The sequence below is a fragment of the Athene noctua genome, chromosome 5, assembly GCF_965140245.1.
Source record: "Athene noctua chromosome 5, bAthNoc1.hap1.1, whole genome shotgun sequence".
Taxonomy (NCBI): domain Eukaryota; kingdom Metazoa; phylum Chordata; class Aves; order Strigiformes; family Strigidae; genus Athene; species Athene noctua.
In genome coordinates, this window is record NC_134041.1 from 2373797 (window position 1) to 2389251 (window position 15455).

General features: G+C 43.9%; 1 protein-coding gene across 4 annotated transcripts in view; it reads right to left on the reverse strand.

Annotated features, from left to right (window-relative positions):
* Window positions 1–15455, reverse strand: part of PDE4B (phosphodiesterase 4B) — a 195889-nt gene that overhangs the window by 148930 nt on the left and 31504 nt on the right. The window contains exon 1 of one of the 4 annotated variants that reach the window (XM_074906022.1): window positions 5623–5903. The exons of 2 other annotated variants lie outside the window; for them this stretch is intronic. In XM_074906022.1, coding sequence (XP_074762123.1) covers window positions 5623–5726 — 104 coding nt within the window. In that variant the 5' untranslated portion in view covers window positions 5727–5903. Of the gene's footprint in view, window positions 1–4850; window positions 5156–5622; window positions 5904–15455 lie in introns of those variants that run through there. One more of the 4 variants, XM_074906024.1, reaches the window with a different exon arrangement.

The window sequence follows — 15455 nt, forward strand, 5'->3', positions numbered from 1 at the left end:
CTCTAGGGACACTGGTTCCTCACCATTGTTTTCCTCTCCAGATTTGCTCTTCTGAGCATCCTACTACCATTATTTGCTAATGTGGACAAAACTTGACTAGAACAACAATAGCTCTTCCTACAGTCACCAAGGTGGCAGACCTTAGAGACCAAGCTAAGGCAGCCTGCGTACCTCTCTCTGTTGCAGAAGAATAATATTTTTTTTTCTCATGGAAAACCTAAAAAGCTGGTAACTGTTTCACTAAAGTTAGTCCACAGCAGGTGTTGCACTGTTTCATTCAAGTATGTCTTTTTTTTCCCCTCTAATTAAGGATCTACACTTAAAAAAAAATTTCACAGATCATCTCCTTCCTCTGGAGAGAGAACTTTGGTCTCACCAGGGAGAAGGGGACGCACACTGTGGAGGGGCCGCTAATGGAATCTAGCTTTTCCAACAATACAGATGGTAAATATTTGGAGAAGGGAGGCAGGAGAGATCACAGCTGCATCTCTGTATAAAAAGAGGGGGAAAAAAAACCCAAACAAATATAAATGAAGCCACTGAAGAGAGATGGAGGATTTGAGCTTTGCTGGGGATGAGAAGGTTATCTGGGGAACGTCTCTGACACATTTAACAGCACCACAGAGTGACCGTAGGGGTGACTAAAATGGGATCCGTGACCTGTGCTGTCCTACATAACTGCAGTCATCAATCTTTCCAGCCATTATTTTCCACTCTGACCTATGGTACAAAACAACAGATACACATGTAAGGTGACGAACACCTTCACAGTGACTACAGATGGATATACTTTAATTGCAATTATTAAGAAGCCACTGTACTTTGCACAGGGTAACTGCAAGGCCAGCAGTACATCAAACAAAGAGATTTTTAAGGAGAAAAACTTAGGTAAAAGCAGCAATGCTACAATCCTCCTCTTTCACTGCATTATATAGCCTTGCCAGGTTCTTTTCAGTGCAGATACAGCCTTCAGACCTTACAGTCATTTGTACCAACACACACCAAAGAGGCAAAAGGTGGGAGGTTTAGTACGACAACTTACAGCGGCAGATGTCTTGTGTCTTGTTTTTATGTAGTAGAATGAGATCTGTACTCACCTACATGCCTGCATAAAAGGGGACTTTAAGTAGATAAATGAGTAATATTTTTTAAGATAAATGTTCTTTTACGTTCGCTCCTGCTATTTTACTATACATATTACATTGTCACAGAAGATCTCTCTCAGTGCTGTCACAGAAGTTCCCTTGACTATCTATCACACCTTCTTATGAACAGAAAGACATCAGCTGGTCTCTTCCCACAGTCCAAAGTATATCACAGAACCACAGATCAGTCAATGGTTTGGGTGGGAAGGGACCTCAAAGCCCATCCAGTGCCACCCCCTGCCCCGGGCAGGGCCACCTTCCACCAGCCCAGGTTGCCCAAAGCCCCGTCCAACCTGGCCTTGAACCCTGCCAGGGAGGGGGCAGCCACAGCTTCTCTGGGCAGCCTGGGCCAGGGCCTCACCCCCCTCACAGGGGAGAATTTCTGCCCCAGATCTCATCTAAATCTCCCCTCTGTCAGTTTAAAGCTGTGACCCCTCGTCCTGTCCCTCTGCCCCTGATCCAGAGTCCCTCCCCCCTTTCCCGCAGCCCCTTTCAGCCCTGGGGGGCCGCTCTAAGGTCTCCCCGGAGCCTTCTCTTCTCCAGCTGAACCCCCCAACTCTCTCTGCCTAGATAAGCAGGGTTCAACTAAACACAAAACTTTCTAGCCTCACTCAACACTGAGTCAGGCTGAAGACCTTACAGCCTGCCCCGGCAATGCTGTTCAAAGCTTTTCTGAACGCCTATAGCCTGATAATTCCCCCTTGCTGCAGGACTCACTCATCATTTCTTGCCCTATCTGCAGCAGACATGGAAAGAAGTTGCCTTCTAAAACTTTATATCACTAAAAGTAATTGCCTCAAGAGTAAACAATACCAATTTTTTAATCTTTCCTGATAAGCAATGTTTGCTATTTCTGCCATTTTTTTTTCAGATTCTCTCCAAGACTTCTTGAGGTGAGGTCCCTGAACTGGACACAATCCTGCAGCTATAACGTCACTACTTGCAGTAGGACAGAGTATCTCATAACTGCCTCGTTTTCTCAGAACAGTAATATCAACCACTGTGTACAAAGCCTGAAAAAAACCCGTAACTCGACTTATAGTCTGACAACGTGCATTTAGCCATCTCCAGAGCACTAGGGTGATTACTAGAAATGCAGCTCTTTGCTATGTTGCTTTTCTAGATATAGATTAAAAACAACCACAAAAGCCAATGCCTTTCTGATGAGTATCTTACCTTGTTTCTTTCCGTCTACCACATGTTTTCACAGCAAAATTCTGTAACATTTCATAAAAGTAACATGTGAAAATGCAAGTGATTTGCTCCAAGGATGTTTTCTCAGGCTTCTCTAATGTCATATTCGCCTTTCTGGACATAGAGGTTACAAGCAAAAATATTGTTCAGTAAGCCAGATAGAGATGTGTACCGTAAGAACAAGAAAATTCTTATTGTAACGGATTACAATACACAAAACAATATGCTTCTAGTGCTGTAGGCAAAAGTATCTATCCACTCCGTTGGCCTAATATCAATAATTCAATATTAAAGCAGCTCAGCTCTTCAGCACAAGTAGAGGCTTGTCAGTGGAAGTATTCTTCAAGTGTGATGTCTACACACAGACCTGACACGCAGATCATAAGCATGAAATCAGCTAAAAATATTCTAAAATTAGGTTAACAATTATAGTTGAGAAGATGCATACGGATTAATGAATTACGATTTGCGTTATGAATGTTTTCTCAAGTATACAAGCTGCAAGATGAGTACATGCTATTGTGATTGCTTATTCTGTGGCGCTGAAATTCCTACAAGAAAGCAACTGTGAATCATCTGAACAGTCATGCTTCTCAAAGGGAGAAAATCATCCATGAATATGTTTAAATAAAAAAATAAAATTAAAAAAAAAAAAAAAATCATCTCTCGTTACTCTCTGCTTCCAGAATGGGCATTGCTTTGGGGTGGGCAACGGAGGCTCATCAGGAGTCTGCCCTTCCTCTTTGGCCAGAGGAGGTGCCAGTGGGTGACACCGGGTGTCCCACACAATCAGTCTCACCCAGCAGAGGAAGGTGCCAGTTCTGCAGAGTGCTGCAGCAAGACGAGGCTTTCCTCACCTGGCTGGCAGCTGCAAATACTGCAGCCCCAAGGCAGCCCTGAAAGAAAACAACGGGATGGTCACGCTGCCAAGAAGAGGACATCTCTACGTTGGGTATCAGTCAACAGCCAAGACAAGGCTCTCCCTCTCTTTTCTCATCACATACAGTGAGCTAACTGACACCAGAACCTGGTGGAAATTGCTAATTGTGGTTATAGCAAAGTGAGCTTCCACCACATCTTTTTTGCACAGTTTTGACTAGAGGTCAACAAACTAGGGACACTTGATGCCCATAGATCCTGACCACAACATTCACTAGACCAAGTCATACAGGTATGAACAATCTGTGTCTGCAATATGCATTAATTCCATTATAATTAAAATACAGAAAAGAATTTACGGGATGACTACGAAACTCTGAAAGAAAAAACATACACATGAAATACATCCCGGAAGCTGCATGCTACTTCTCACACTGTGTTGTGTTAAAAGCATACCAATAGGCACTGAAAACAACCCTGGCAAAACGAGGCCACAGGCTAATTTGTGTTGGAAGCAGAATAAAGAATTGTGGTTTATGGTGCAAGCTTCTGGTTTCAGCCTCGTGTTTAGCAGAACTGCCCACAATCGTAACTCAAATTTTGGACTGGCCAAATTTCCAATTCTTATTTCAACAAGAAAACCGAAACAGTTTTCACTTTTACTCCATCTGGACACTCTATTGATTAGTTTCAGCCCTTAAAAGTTAATGCATTAACTGAAGGACTATTTACACTGAAAAGCAAGCTGTTTTCCAAAACCCATAAAATCCAGCTCCTCAAAATCCAGCGGTGCTCTGTCAGGGACTGCAGTGTTAACCATGGTTGTTTTATACACAGATATTTTGAGAATGGAGAAACGAAGTATACACACCACACTACTTAACAGCATGATCCACAGGACAATAGATAGCTTATTAGGACCAATTAAAAATAATAGATGAACCTAAACAGCAATTGGTGTAACTACTGGATTTGGCCTACTACTGCTTCAATCACGGCATGGTGCCCTGCGATGCCAGTCCGCCAATAAAAATGAAAAAAACAAACCCACATCCAAAATCTGGGATGAATTTAAGTAAATTCAATCTTTTCTCACAGATCTGATTTGTACTTTGGGATAACCTCTTGGTAACAACCCAACGAAACCTTCAGTGCAGGAGACGGGGAGGGATGAGGAGACAACGTGTATCGCTCAGGTACTCCCCGGAGGATGTTTCCTTCTCTCCGAAGAGCCTCCCCACAACAGACCTCCCTGAGCCTGCTGTCCCACACACTGCGGCTTAAAAATTCCTGGAAAACATACGCGGTGCCGGTGCATCGGGAACACTGTAAATATATCTACAGGCCCTAGAAATGACATGACAGATCTGGAACGATGGTGTACGAAGTGGTGGAAGGTTGGTCAGTAGTAAAGTGCCTTGTGAAACGTTAAGTGTTCTCACCCAGGCTGATCAGGCAGAAAATACATTTCCTTCTGTAGGTGGCAACATATGGGAGTTGTCAAAACACATGCTCCCGCAACGCAGGCGTCCCAGAGCAGTGCTGCCTCTCACATTCTGGGACTTACCCCGGCTGCAGGAGAATTTGTACCTTAATTACTGTAACCTTAAAAATGATGTTGGAGGAGAGTACCTGGGGCCTCTCGCGGTGCCTTGCAGAACCAGCTCACAGCCTCTCAGCGGTGAAGGAAAGCGAGCCTGTGTCTCACGAGCAGTCTGGCAGGGAGCAGTGATGCTGATGGGGCTGATGCGAGGCAAGGGCAGCGAGCTGGAGGTGGCCGTAGCAATAAGATTGTTTCTCACTTCCATCTTCTGGCACGGCCCACATGGGAACCTCTCCTCCGGCACATGGCAAGGAGCAGGGCTTTGTCCTGCTGCTGGTGGCAGGGACCGTCCTGCGGAGCCCCAGCAATCCAGGGGGTGTACAGGGGAAGGACAGTCGTCTGCAGCTCCTCTCCATCCCCAGAGCAGAGCTGCCCTCTCCCCGCTGCCCCTGCGGGCAGCCGCCTGCTCTGTTGGCACCTGGTACCTGGCGGCCCCTCAGCTGACAGGGAGCTCGGGGCTCCAGCACCCACACACCTCCGTGGTGTGGCTGGTGAGAGGCTGCCTCCTCGGACGGACGGACGGTACGGTGAGGGGCTCTTCCAGAAAGCAGGATGCTGACACACTCGGAGGGGCTCTCTCAGGCTGTAGAAGCAGAAGCAGTGCTGCTTCCAAATTAAAGAAGTAAACGTGACATATAACATACATAACTCCTGGTTCTTTCCATCTGCCTGTCTGCTCTCACCTCTGTCCCTCACACAGCGCCCATCATGACTAAAGGTCTCGCTGCCGGTCTCCAAGGCCCTGAAATTATCCACACACCCCCCCCGCCCCAAGTACCAAAGTATCGACCTGAGTGATACCTCTGCTCCTCGAACCCAACCACGATGTTCACCGAGCACGCTCCAGGCTGCCAGATGAAGTCCCCCGGGAGCGAAGAGCCGCTTCCATTGCCGCCACTCGCCATCAGCGGCGCAGACCAGCGGCACCGCTTCCCCCGGGACACCGGGGGATGAACCGACACAGCCTCGCCCCACGCAGGCGGGCCTTCACCTACAATCACTTTGCCTACTCTAAATCAAAAGACACAGGTTCTGTAGCCTGCTGTAAATCGAAAGACAAGTACGGACAACCACTAGCTGGATGCTGGTAAGGCACCTTCTGTATAAACAGCAACTCAGAAACATTCAGCACAGAAAATTCCTCTTGGTCTGCCCTCAGAAGACTTAAACTTGATGACCTGTAGATTAATCTTCTGCATATAATGTAAATCCAAGTACAGCAGCAGGAGGCCCACACGTCACACCAATCAAAACGGCTCAACCCAACCAGTTCAGGAAAGGATTACTGCAGTGGAATGAAAAAACAGTTTTAAAAGCTAAATAAGCTAGCTAGTATCTTAAAAATATTTAAAGGTATGAAGATGTCCCCCATGTTTCTAAAAATTAAATGTAAGATTAGAAACATGAAATCAATATATTCCACCTCAGCTTGAATGACGATTCATACTCTCTCTTACAAGGTACAGATTGGTAAAAGCAGGAACAAAAAAATAGATGCTACAGCTGATTAAAACCTCAGCTAAACAAATTATCTACAGGAAAACGCATTAGCCCGAAAGATGCAAGAACAGCAGGACACTCAAATGAAATTGGATTCTTTAGATCCCATGTCTAAAACGTTAGAAGCTCCTTTGTTTATCAGTAAAAATTAGTACAATAGGGATACTCCAGGCATAGAAAAACAAACACTATGCTGACACCTGAAATGACAGTCTGTGCTATGGAGAAACTAGATGGGTTTGGAAGGAAATAGAAAACAAGCATAAAAGGCCCCATGGGATTAGTATAAAGAAAGATTAAAATAAGAAAACAGTCATTTTTTAGGCATGTTATAGATAATATAGTTATGCTGATTGCTACCATTGGTTTCCAGGTATTAATACAAGGAGGAAAAACACATATCAGAGTGGTAAGAGATAAAAGCATTGCTAGGAATAATGGGATGAAATGCAGAGTAAAAGCGTAGGCTATTAGAAGAAGCTTCTAGATCACAATATTTGCTAAATACAAACAGTCTGCAAGCAGCTGAAGCTCAAACACTAAGGACAATTTATTGTCGACCTGTAGGAATATTCATCCATGTACCCCAGAGCTGAGCAGGTTGCCAGGAGAGGAAACCGTGCACCTTTCAGGCAGGGTCTGTGCTGGATGAGGAGCTCCTCACACCCTGCAGACTGTGAGCACAGAGGAGGCGAGAGCATCCTCAGAGTATCGTCTCATTTGGGCGGAATAAAACGCTCAATAGTAAACAGATCATTGTTGGGTATACACAAAATACAATTAAACATGGTCCAGATGTTCAAAAATACCATAAATAAATATTACTGTGCTGAATCCTTCAATATTTATTCTGCTCGTGTGTTCTGTAAGTTAAAGGAACTCTTCATTAGCCAGGACTCGTGGACTTTGAGTGTGAGGGGAAGGATGGCCTCATTAGAAGGCATGGCTAAACAAATAACTCTGAGTTACCTCATAGCTTGTCAGTTCTTTTATTTGTACTCTATATTTACACATCCTATTTAACATAAATACCAAGCTGTAGAGAAGTTTTGTGGATTATTTTCAAAAATAATTTTGTGAACCTGAAAGGATGACTAAAAATGATTAAAAATAAAACAGTCTGAAAATAAAAATAGGATGTTGTTCCTACAAGACCTGTGACAATTTTTCAATAAAGAATTATTTCATGGAAAATATATTGGTCATAATTCTTGAACAGGAATGGTTGCATTAGGTACCTATGGTTCGTATGTGCTCAGACCTTCTGTACTGACTCCTCCTTACCAAGGTGAATGACATATCCATTAGCACACGAAACCTACTAATATTATTGATGAAAACCTTAAAAATGCATAAAGTTTGGGGTACCCAGATGGAAAATGAGAAGGGTCTCAATATACAGAAGTTTCTCACTTTACTCCAAGTGAAGTCATCGGGAGCTCTGCAGCTCATCAAGCTCAACCACAGATACCTACTATAGCAAAGAGGACTCCAAAATCTAACCCATGATGAATCTCCAATTTTTTAAATTGTGGCAGTAAGCCAAAACACCTAAAACCAGATAAACCCCACAAAAATATTCTTCTGCTATACCGCATGGTTGGTTGAATACCTTTGACACAAGGGTTAACAACATGAATCAATTAAAATTAACAAATGGCTGCAAACACTTGTACCTAAGCAGTCTTCCATCTCAACATTGCAGCCAAGGCTTCTCTTCTGTAAACCCCCTTATATCACACATGTACTTATTGAGCACTAAGAAGTTTTTAATCTCGGTTATTCCTTTCAGTTGAGTCATTACTAGAATATTTTATTGCCTTCCTGAAATGATTAACGGTAGTGACCTTTTCAAAATTTGGAAGGATCTTTTCTGCATGTTAAGTAATACCACAATGGCTTAATTTGAACTACAGCACAAAACCAATCTACCTAAATAATCTCTGTCAACAATTAATTTAACATTAGGAAAGTCAAATAAAAATGCGTAGTTAGTAGCAGTTCTGTTTTTAATTCGTTTGCCCTTTCTAATACGTTGCTGAAGGCAAGAATTATCGGTGACAGAGCCAGTTGACAGAGCCAGTCACAGTTATCACATCAATTTAACTTCAGTGCACGAAGCCAAACTCACTTCAGCTGCAAGAAGCTGCAAAGATCGATTCTTCAACATCACAAAATTCTCGCCGTTACAGTTTCTTGGTTCCTAGATCCTAAGAGACTTGGGAGGCCCCGTGAAAGATCAGATCGCTGCAAAAAAACCCCACATCTCTACTGCCTCAAATAAATAAATGAAATTGTACCCTAAAAAACCACAATTGTACCAGCACATCCTCAACAAAAAGGTTACTTCAAGGAGATGTCTGCCACAAGAAAAGGCCGACTGAAGGGTACTGAACAGCTCTGAAACTTTAAGTGATCACTGCTATTTCTCTTCACTCAGATAAAATTACTTGTAATTTTTGTGAACGGTTCTCCCTTAGAGTAGGCATATCTACTCAACTGTTACAAGCTACAGGATTCCCAACCCAGGGCCTTTATGTCAAATGGGGAATATCAGATAATTGCCTACACTAGGGTCACACTGAAAATAAAAAGTTATTTTCCAATTGCAACATACCACTGCTTTTAGAAATTTCTGTATTACTTTGAACCCAAAATGCCTTCTAACTGCATCTACTTGGAAAAGCGACAGATGTTAACAATGCACTGCTCTAAAAGTCTCTGAAATTCTTGATTTGGCTTTGAAACCCAAAATTTAAATTTCTGGAAACGTAGATCAAGAGATCCAGGATGAAAATAGGCCATTTGCAGCTCTGAAGAGCATTTGTATTAACATCTGCTGTTCTCAGTGGAGGCAAAGTATTCCTGAACATTAATGTTTCTGCTTTAATTCTTGTCCCCGTTTGAGATTTACTTTTATCTCTCCTACCTCTTTTTAACCTTTATCTGTGGTAATTGTTTTTGTTAAGTCCTGTTAATTAAGACTGCAAGCTCATCAGGGAAACATCCTCCCCTTTGTTTTCCAGTTCCATATCACGCCTGGCAAAAGTACAGTGTCAAAAATGGATCAGATACTTGTTCACCAAAACCATTTCACAGAATTATAGACACAAAGGTCCTGAAGTCCACCTGTGTGCTTATATCAAGACGCTTCTGCTCATGCAACTTAGTGTTTTATCAATACAATAGGCTTAGTGCTTCTAGGAAGAGATTTTAATATTGACTAGTAAAAAAAAAAAAAAAAATCTGTCAGAATTAAATCAATTCCCTCTTTCAGCCAAGAGCTGATGCCCTTCAAAGGTTCACAGGCTTATCACATCGCTCCCTCCTGCCACACTAACTTCCCCATTTGGCTGCTGTTTAGCTAAATGCTGTGTATTTATTTCTCTTCGTCTAATGCCCTGAAAGTTGGCTTTTAGTCTACATGGCAGGGTTCATAAATTAGCCACCCTGAATTATTCATTAGATATTTAACCAAATGCTCTACCACAACCACTAGCTGCTGTAAATCTAACAAAAATACATTATATATTTTGTTTTTCTCTATGCAGCACAAAAGACTACATTTTTTCAAAAGATTCTTTAAGGCATCGCTAGCTTTTGCCTTATGTGATACCACAATAAAAGGCAGATTGAATAATCTGTTTCAGTTTCTTATCTTCCCCTTTCTTGAACCATTAATATAAGTGAAAGCAAAACTGTAACTCAGCTTGTTATCTTTGCAAAATCAAATGCATTAGACAGGACATTATTTGCCTCAGGCGATGCCATTTCAAGTTTGTATCACTACTACCCAGGACCATTCAGTTTGCAACGAAAAAAATTTGGATTTGACAATGAGTGCTGCCACTCATTTACAACGAGCAATTGCTCTTTCACCAAGAAATCAGTTTCCACCCCAGTACATTTGAATGAACAAACCCATGGTGTTTATTACATAGGAGATATTTTCCCTACAGTCTTGAAATAATTTTAATTTATTTCTCTTTACCTTCCTAACACATTAACAAGAGAAACCAGAAATTAACCAAGACCTTCCTTACGAAAGCAATTTTTTCTTTAATAACTTGGAAATTAGATTTGTAGCAACGAAATACAGTGTTTGTTGGGATGAGAGTCACTACACAAAAACCCCCAACCAAACAACTAAATGCTTAACCTCCAGGTTGACTACTCCAACTGCCACCAGCTTGGGGGGCGAGTTGTGCTCCCGTTGACAGCATTTTCAAATGTCCACTCACTTATCACAGAGACAACTTCAAAACTTAATGCTACGCTCCTGGTTTTCCAAATTTTGACCGATATGACCAAAAAATTACATCGCTTGAAGATCTGCTAATATTTGCCCTATATTATCACGCACACAACTTTAAATGAGTGTTTCAAACATCAGCCCTATACATTTTTGAGCTCGCTTGCATACTCGTTATTTACACAGTTAATAACAAACCCCTCAGTATTGTGCTTGACTATCTCCTGCCATGTTCTCTCGCTTCAACCCCCATCCCTTCAGCACAGAAGCAAGGTCACACTTTCTCAATTTTATAGTTTTCCTCAGATTTACATAAAACAAGTGAAAATAAGTCAACTAACAGAAAGACGGAGTGAAAAGCCAGGTCTGATATCTGAGTCTGAAGGATGAGAGCTCCAGTGGCAGAGGTGATGGTGAGCGCGTGAGTCACCTCCATCAGGAACACTCTGGCAGAAATGCAATTGTCACCTCAGGCCACAGGGAGAATTTGTAATTTCTCCCACATTTATCGTTACAGAACAGATCTACGATCTTAATTCATCATATTTTTCAGATTGCACTCTGTGAATTAACATCAATTTAAGTCCTTTTAATTGATTCTAAAATATTTTAACCAACCACTGAAACCAAACCCGTTTCTCAAGTCCACCTTGAGGCTATTCTGAGTGAGTACACTACAAAGGGAGTATGCTGTCAAATATTGTTAGTGGTTAATGTTCTGTGAATCCTAAGCAATACAAATATGCTCTGAATACAATGAAACAACCTATCGGAAAATATTTCTATCCTCCAGAGCAGAGTCTTAACATTTTTTACTTAGCCTTCTGTGGAGTCCTAGTTTACAGAATTCAAGTAAATAAAATTCCAACCCAAAGCATAAAGACTGTTCTCAAAAAAAACCTTCAACGCTTTCTAAGCACGGTTGAAGAAAATTCACATTCAGTTCACAACAGGCTGACCAACTGAAAGCATTTACAACTTGTTCCAAAATTTTTTTTCATTGTAAAATAACAACTGACAAGTACAAGACAAACAGTAATAATTGTCTAGAGCAGATACACAGCATATGGCAACCGCGAAGGCAAACAGCGACGTAGGGGCTCCAACGGGCAGCGCGATCGATGGGCACTGGGATCGGGAAGTTCCCTGCTGACACCGAGCCCTGTGGTGTGACAGAGGGAGGGAGGGAAGGATCCATCCAGAGGGGCCTGGGCAGGCTGAGAGGGGGGACGGGCAAACCCCACGGAGTTCAACAGGGCCAAGGGCAAGGTCCTGCCCATGGGTCGGGGCAATCCCAGGCACTAACCCAGGCTGGGCGAGGAGGGGATGGAGAGCAGCCCCAGGGAGAGGGGCTTGGGGGGGTTGGGGGCAGAAAACTGACCGTGAGCCACCAACGTGCGCTGGCAGCCCAGAAAGGCAACGGTGTGCTGGGCTGCACCCAGAGCAGGGTGGGCACAGGGCGAGGGGGGGAGTCTCCCCCTCTGCTCCGCTCTGGGAGACCCCCCTGCAGGGCTGGGTCCAGCTCTGGGGCACCAACAGCAGAAGGACACGGACCTGCTCCAGCGGGGCCAGAGGAGGCCACGGAGATGCTGGGGGGGCTGGAGCCCCCCTGTGAGGACAGGCTGGGAGAGTTGGGGGGTTCAGCTGGAGGACAGAAGGCTCCGGGGAGACCTTAGAGCGGCCCCCCAGGGCTGAAAGGGGCTGCGGGAAAGGGGGGAGGGACTCTGGATCAGGGGCAGAGGGACAGGACGAGGGGTCACAGCTTTAAACTGACAGAGGGGAGATTTAGATGAGATCTGGGGCAGAAATTCTCCCCTGTGAGGGGGGTGAGGCCCTGGCCCAGGCTGCCCAGAGAAGCTGTGGCTGCCCCCTCCCTGGCAGGGTTCAAGGCCAGGTTGGACGGGGCTTTGGGCAACCTGGGCTGGTGGGAGGTGGCCCTGCCCAGGGCAGGGGGTTGGACAAGACAGTCTTTAAGGTCCCTTCCAACACAAACCACTGTAGGACTTTAAGATTCTGTGCTGTAAAAATAGCAAAGCCTGACACTTAAAGATTTTTCTTTTCCATTATGGAGGCAGGTTTCAAGTACAGCAGTGCAGATTTTCATCAATCCTTTCCTGAAAACAGGGCAAAGCCTTAGGTCTTGGTGATTTAGGAAGGTGTTTTTGTTGTAGGCAGAGAGTGTGAGAAAACATCTTTATGTCAGTGGAGGTGATAGCTTAACACTTCCGTAAACTACAAGGAAAGGCAGCAGCTGACTACAGGTCCTAGACTTACAGGGATTGCCAAGATAGTGTATTCCAGAGAAGTTTCAAGACCACGTTTGCAGAAGTGTGGGATTCTCATTACACCAACTTCCCTTCCAATGTGCATCTTCTTCCAGTGTTACCTTCTCCATCCTGCACCGTCTTCTCTCTTTTCATCCTTTTTTTGCTATTATGCCAATGTAATCACCTGCATCTCATTACCAATACGCTGGTGAAGAGATTTCCTGGGTCAGTAGGATTGTTACTCATACATTCCTCTCAATATTTAAGGACGTTTGTCTTGCAAATATCAGTCAAATGACAAGGGAGTTCTTTGGGCGTTTGGGGGGGGGGGGGGGGAATTGAGTTTTGGGGGTTTTCGTGGTGAAGATATAATTTATCTTTTGTTATCAGCTGTCTTTGAGAGTAAAAATAAATAAATAAATAATGCATCCATGGCTATGATTCATAAACAGGCAACACTTGCAGCTTCCATCCATTTCATCAGGAACTGAAGGAGCTCAGTATCAAATAAAAAGGGCTGCCTTGTAATAATTTATGAACACACCGTGGCTGCTTGGTGAGTGTGTTTACTGAATGTATATATTGCTTTAATCGAAGAGCAAACTGCTGGAAATGCAAGCAGCAAGTCCAGCAACGGCTGGAGGCAGCCAGTCTACAGACGCCGGAGGGACAACGCAAGAGCCGTTTTGTTTTCATGCGCCACCTCTGACCTCCAGCAGCTCAGCAGGACAGTTTGTTAAGGGGATCCAGTCTGACAACACAGACCTTGACTAGATTTAAAAGGACACATTCCCTAAGGGGGAAGAGAAGGCTTTGGAAAACAGGCTGATACTCAGATCTCAAAAGTTAAGGGTGGCTGTGGCTTGCTGTCATTCATAGTGATCATAGTTAAGAGATGGGTATAATTACTACTTGCATTGAAAACTTTCCTGATTAAGTCAACCACTAAAGAAGTACGTAAACACAAACTGCTATCCACTTACTCTGATAACCACGAGCAACGCCAGCTCACCTCTGGAGTACTGCAGTCCACCTGCACAACGGGGTAACTCATAACGTGCTTCCCAGCCACAATACTCCGTGACCCCACAGCCCTCCCTCCCAAAACCAGAACACCGCTCCCTTAGACGCCCTCGAATACACTGTCCAAGTGCTCATGATTGTAACGACTGAGTACTCATGGCAAATGAGCCTCCCTAAGCTCACCTGCCTCATCTGGGTTTTACACAAATATTCCGATTTCCTACCCACCTAACATGCTTGAGAGGGGACAGAGTAAGGCAAGTGGGCTGAGAACCTCTTAAATGAGCACTCGTGTGTTAATGTATAGGAATTAGATCCTCAGCTGAGTATGAACTCCTACAGTGGGACTCCCAATCACTCAGCCATTAATAGGAACCGTGCAAATCTCACACTGAGGGCCATGCCATTTACCCATCAGCAGAGAGGTGTCTCCATCTGTGGCGCATAAGAACAGCTTGATTTTATGACAGAGGAAACACTGCTCCAACTCAGTCTGTTCATACTGATGGTCATTATGCTGCTATTTCTGTTCCTGTGGAAGCTGCAGTATGAACAGGCTTCGGTAGAAATAGGAACGCATTCCAGGTTGTCAGGTAAGGGAATCCCACAGAAACATCTATGCCCAGATGAGTAAAAATCTCCTAATTTAAAGTTATCTGAAGCTGCAAGAAGAGGTGCCAATATAGACAGATATATCTAAGTCAGAAAACTTACATTGCCTACTCTGCTTTTAACATATTCATAGGAAGACACCGGTATTACAAAACACATCCACAATACTGGGCAAAGAAGAAACTCCAAACGCTGGCCTAAGTGCCTGAGGAGAGCTACAACACCGAGACACCAGAAGGTTGTCGAAGGCTCCCCAGCATAGTTCCTCAACAACACAGGCCTGTACGTCTTCAGGAAATACTTCTGCCAGAGCACACTACCTAAGCCTCTTAAGAGCAAATGCTATTGCTATGAAAATTCATGGGAACTTGATTTTTCAAGATAAAATTCCAGTTTTTGAAGATAAGGAAGGGCTAGGAAGTGTCTCACGCTGTGAACACTGCTTACTTTCCCAGAAGGTGTACTATGTTGGATGAATAGCATCAGGACCTGGATTTACTTGATTTTCCTTTCTTAGCTAGGTAAATGAGTCCCCACGTTGCATTCTGCAACATTTGAACAGTAATAGCCTGTATATATGTTTGCAAATCTTCAGGAAACACTCATTCAAATCTCTTAAGGATGGTTTAATAAAGAGTTGAAAGCTGGCACTGAAGTCTAGCTGAGAAGCAGACAGCTGGATTACAAGCCACCTTGAGGCTGGTGGAGTATCCATTAGGCATTTACAACCCCTTGCAGATGCAAAGGCCCTGGAGGCAATGAGTGTGTAGGTTACTAAACCCAGGTCCTCACCTGAGAGAAACAGAGAGAAAGCCTGACACCGGAGGGGGTTTCAGAGGCGATGGTCAGATTTGGAAGGCTGGGAGGACTCTGGCTCAGGTCTGCAAAGCCTCACCTCTCCCAGTTGCATTGGTCTGTCATTCCAGCAGCTGACTCTCGGAGCTGTGACAGCCTAAGGACAGCCTGACAGGGTAATGACA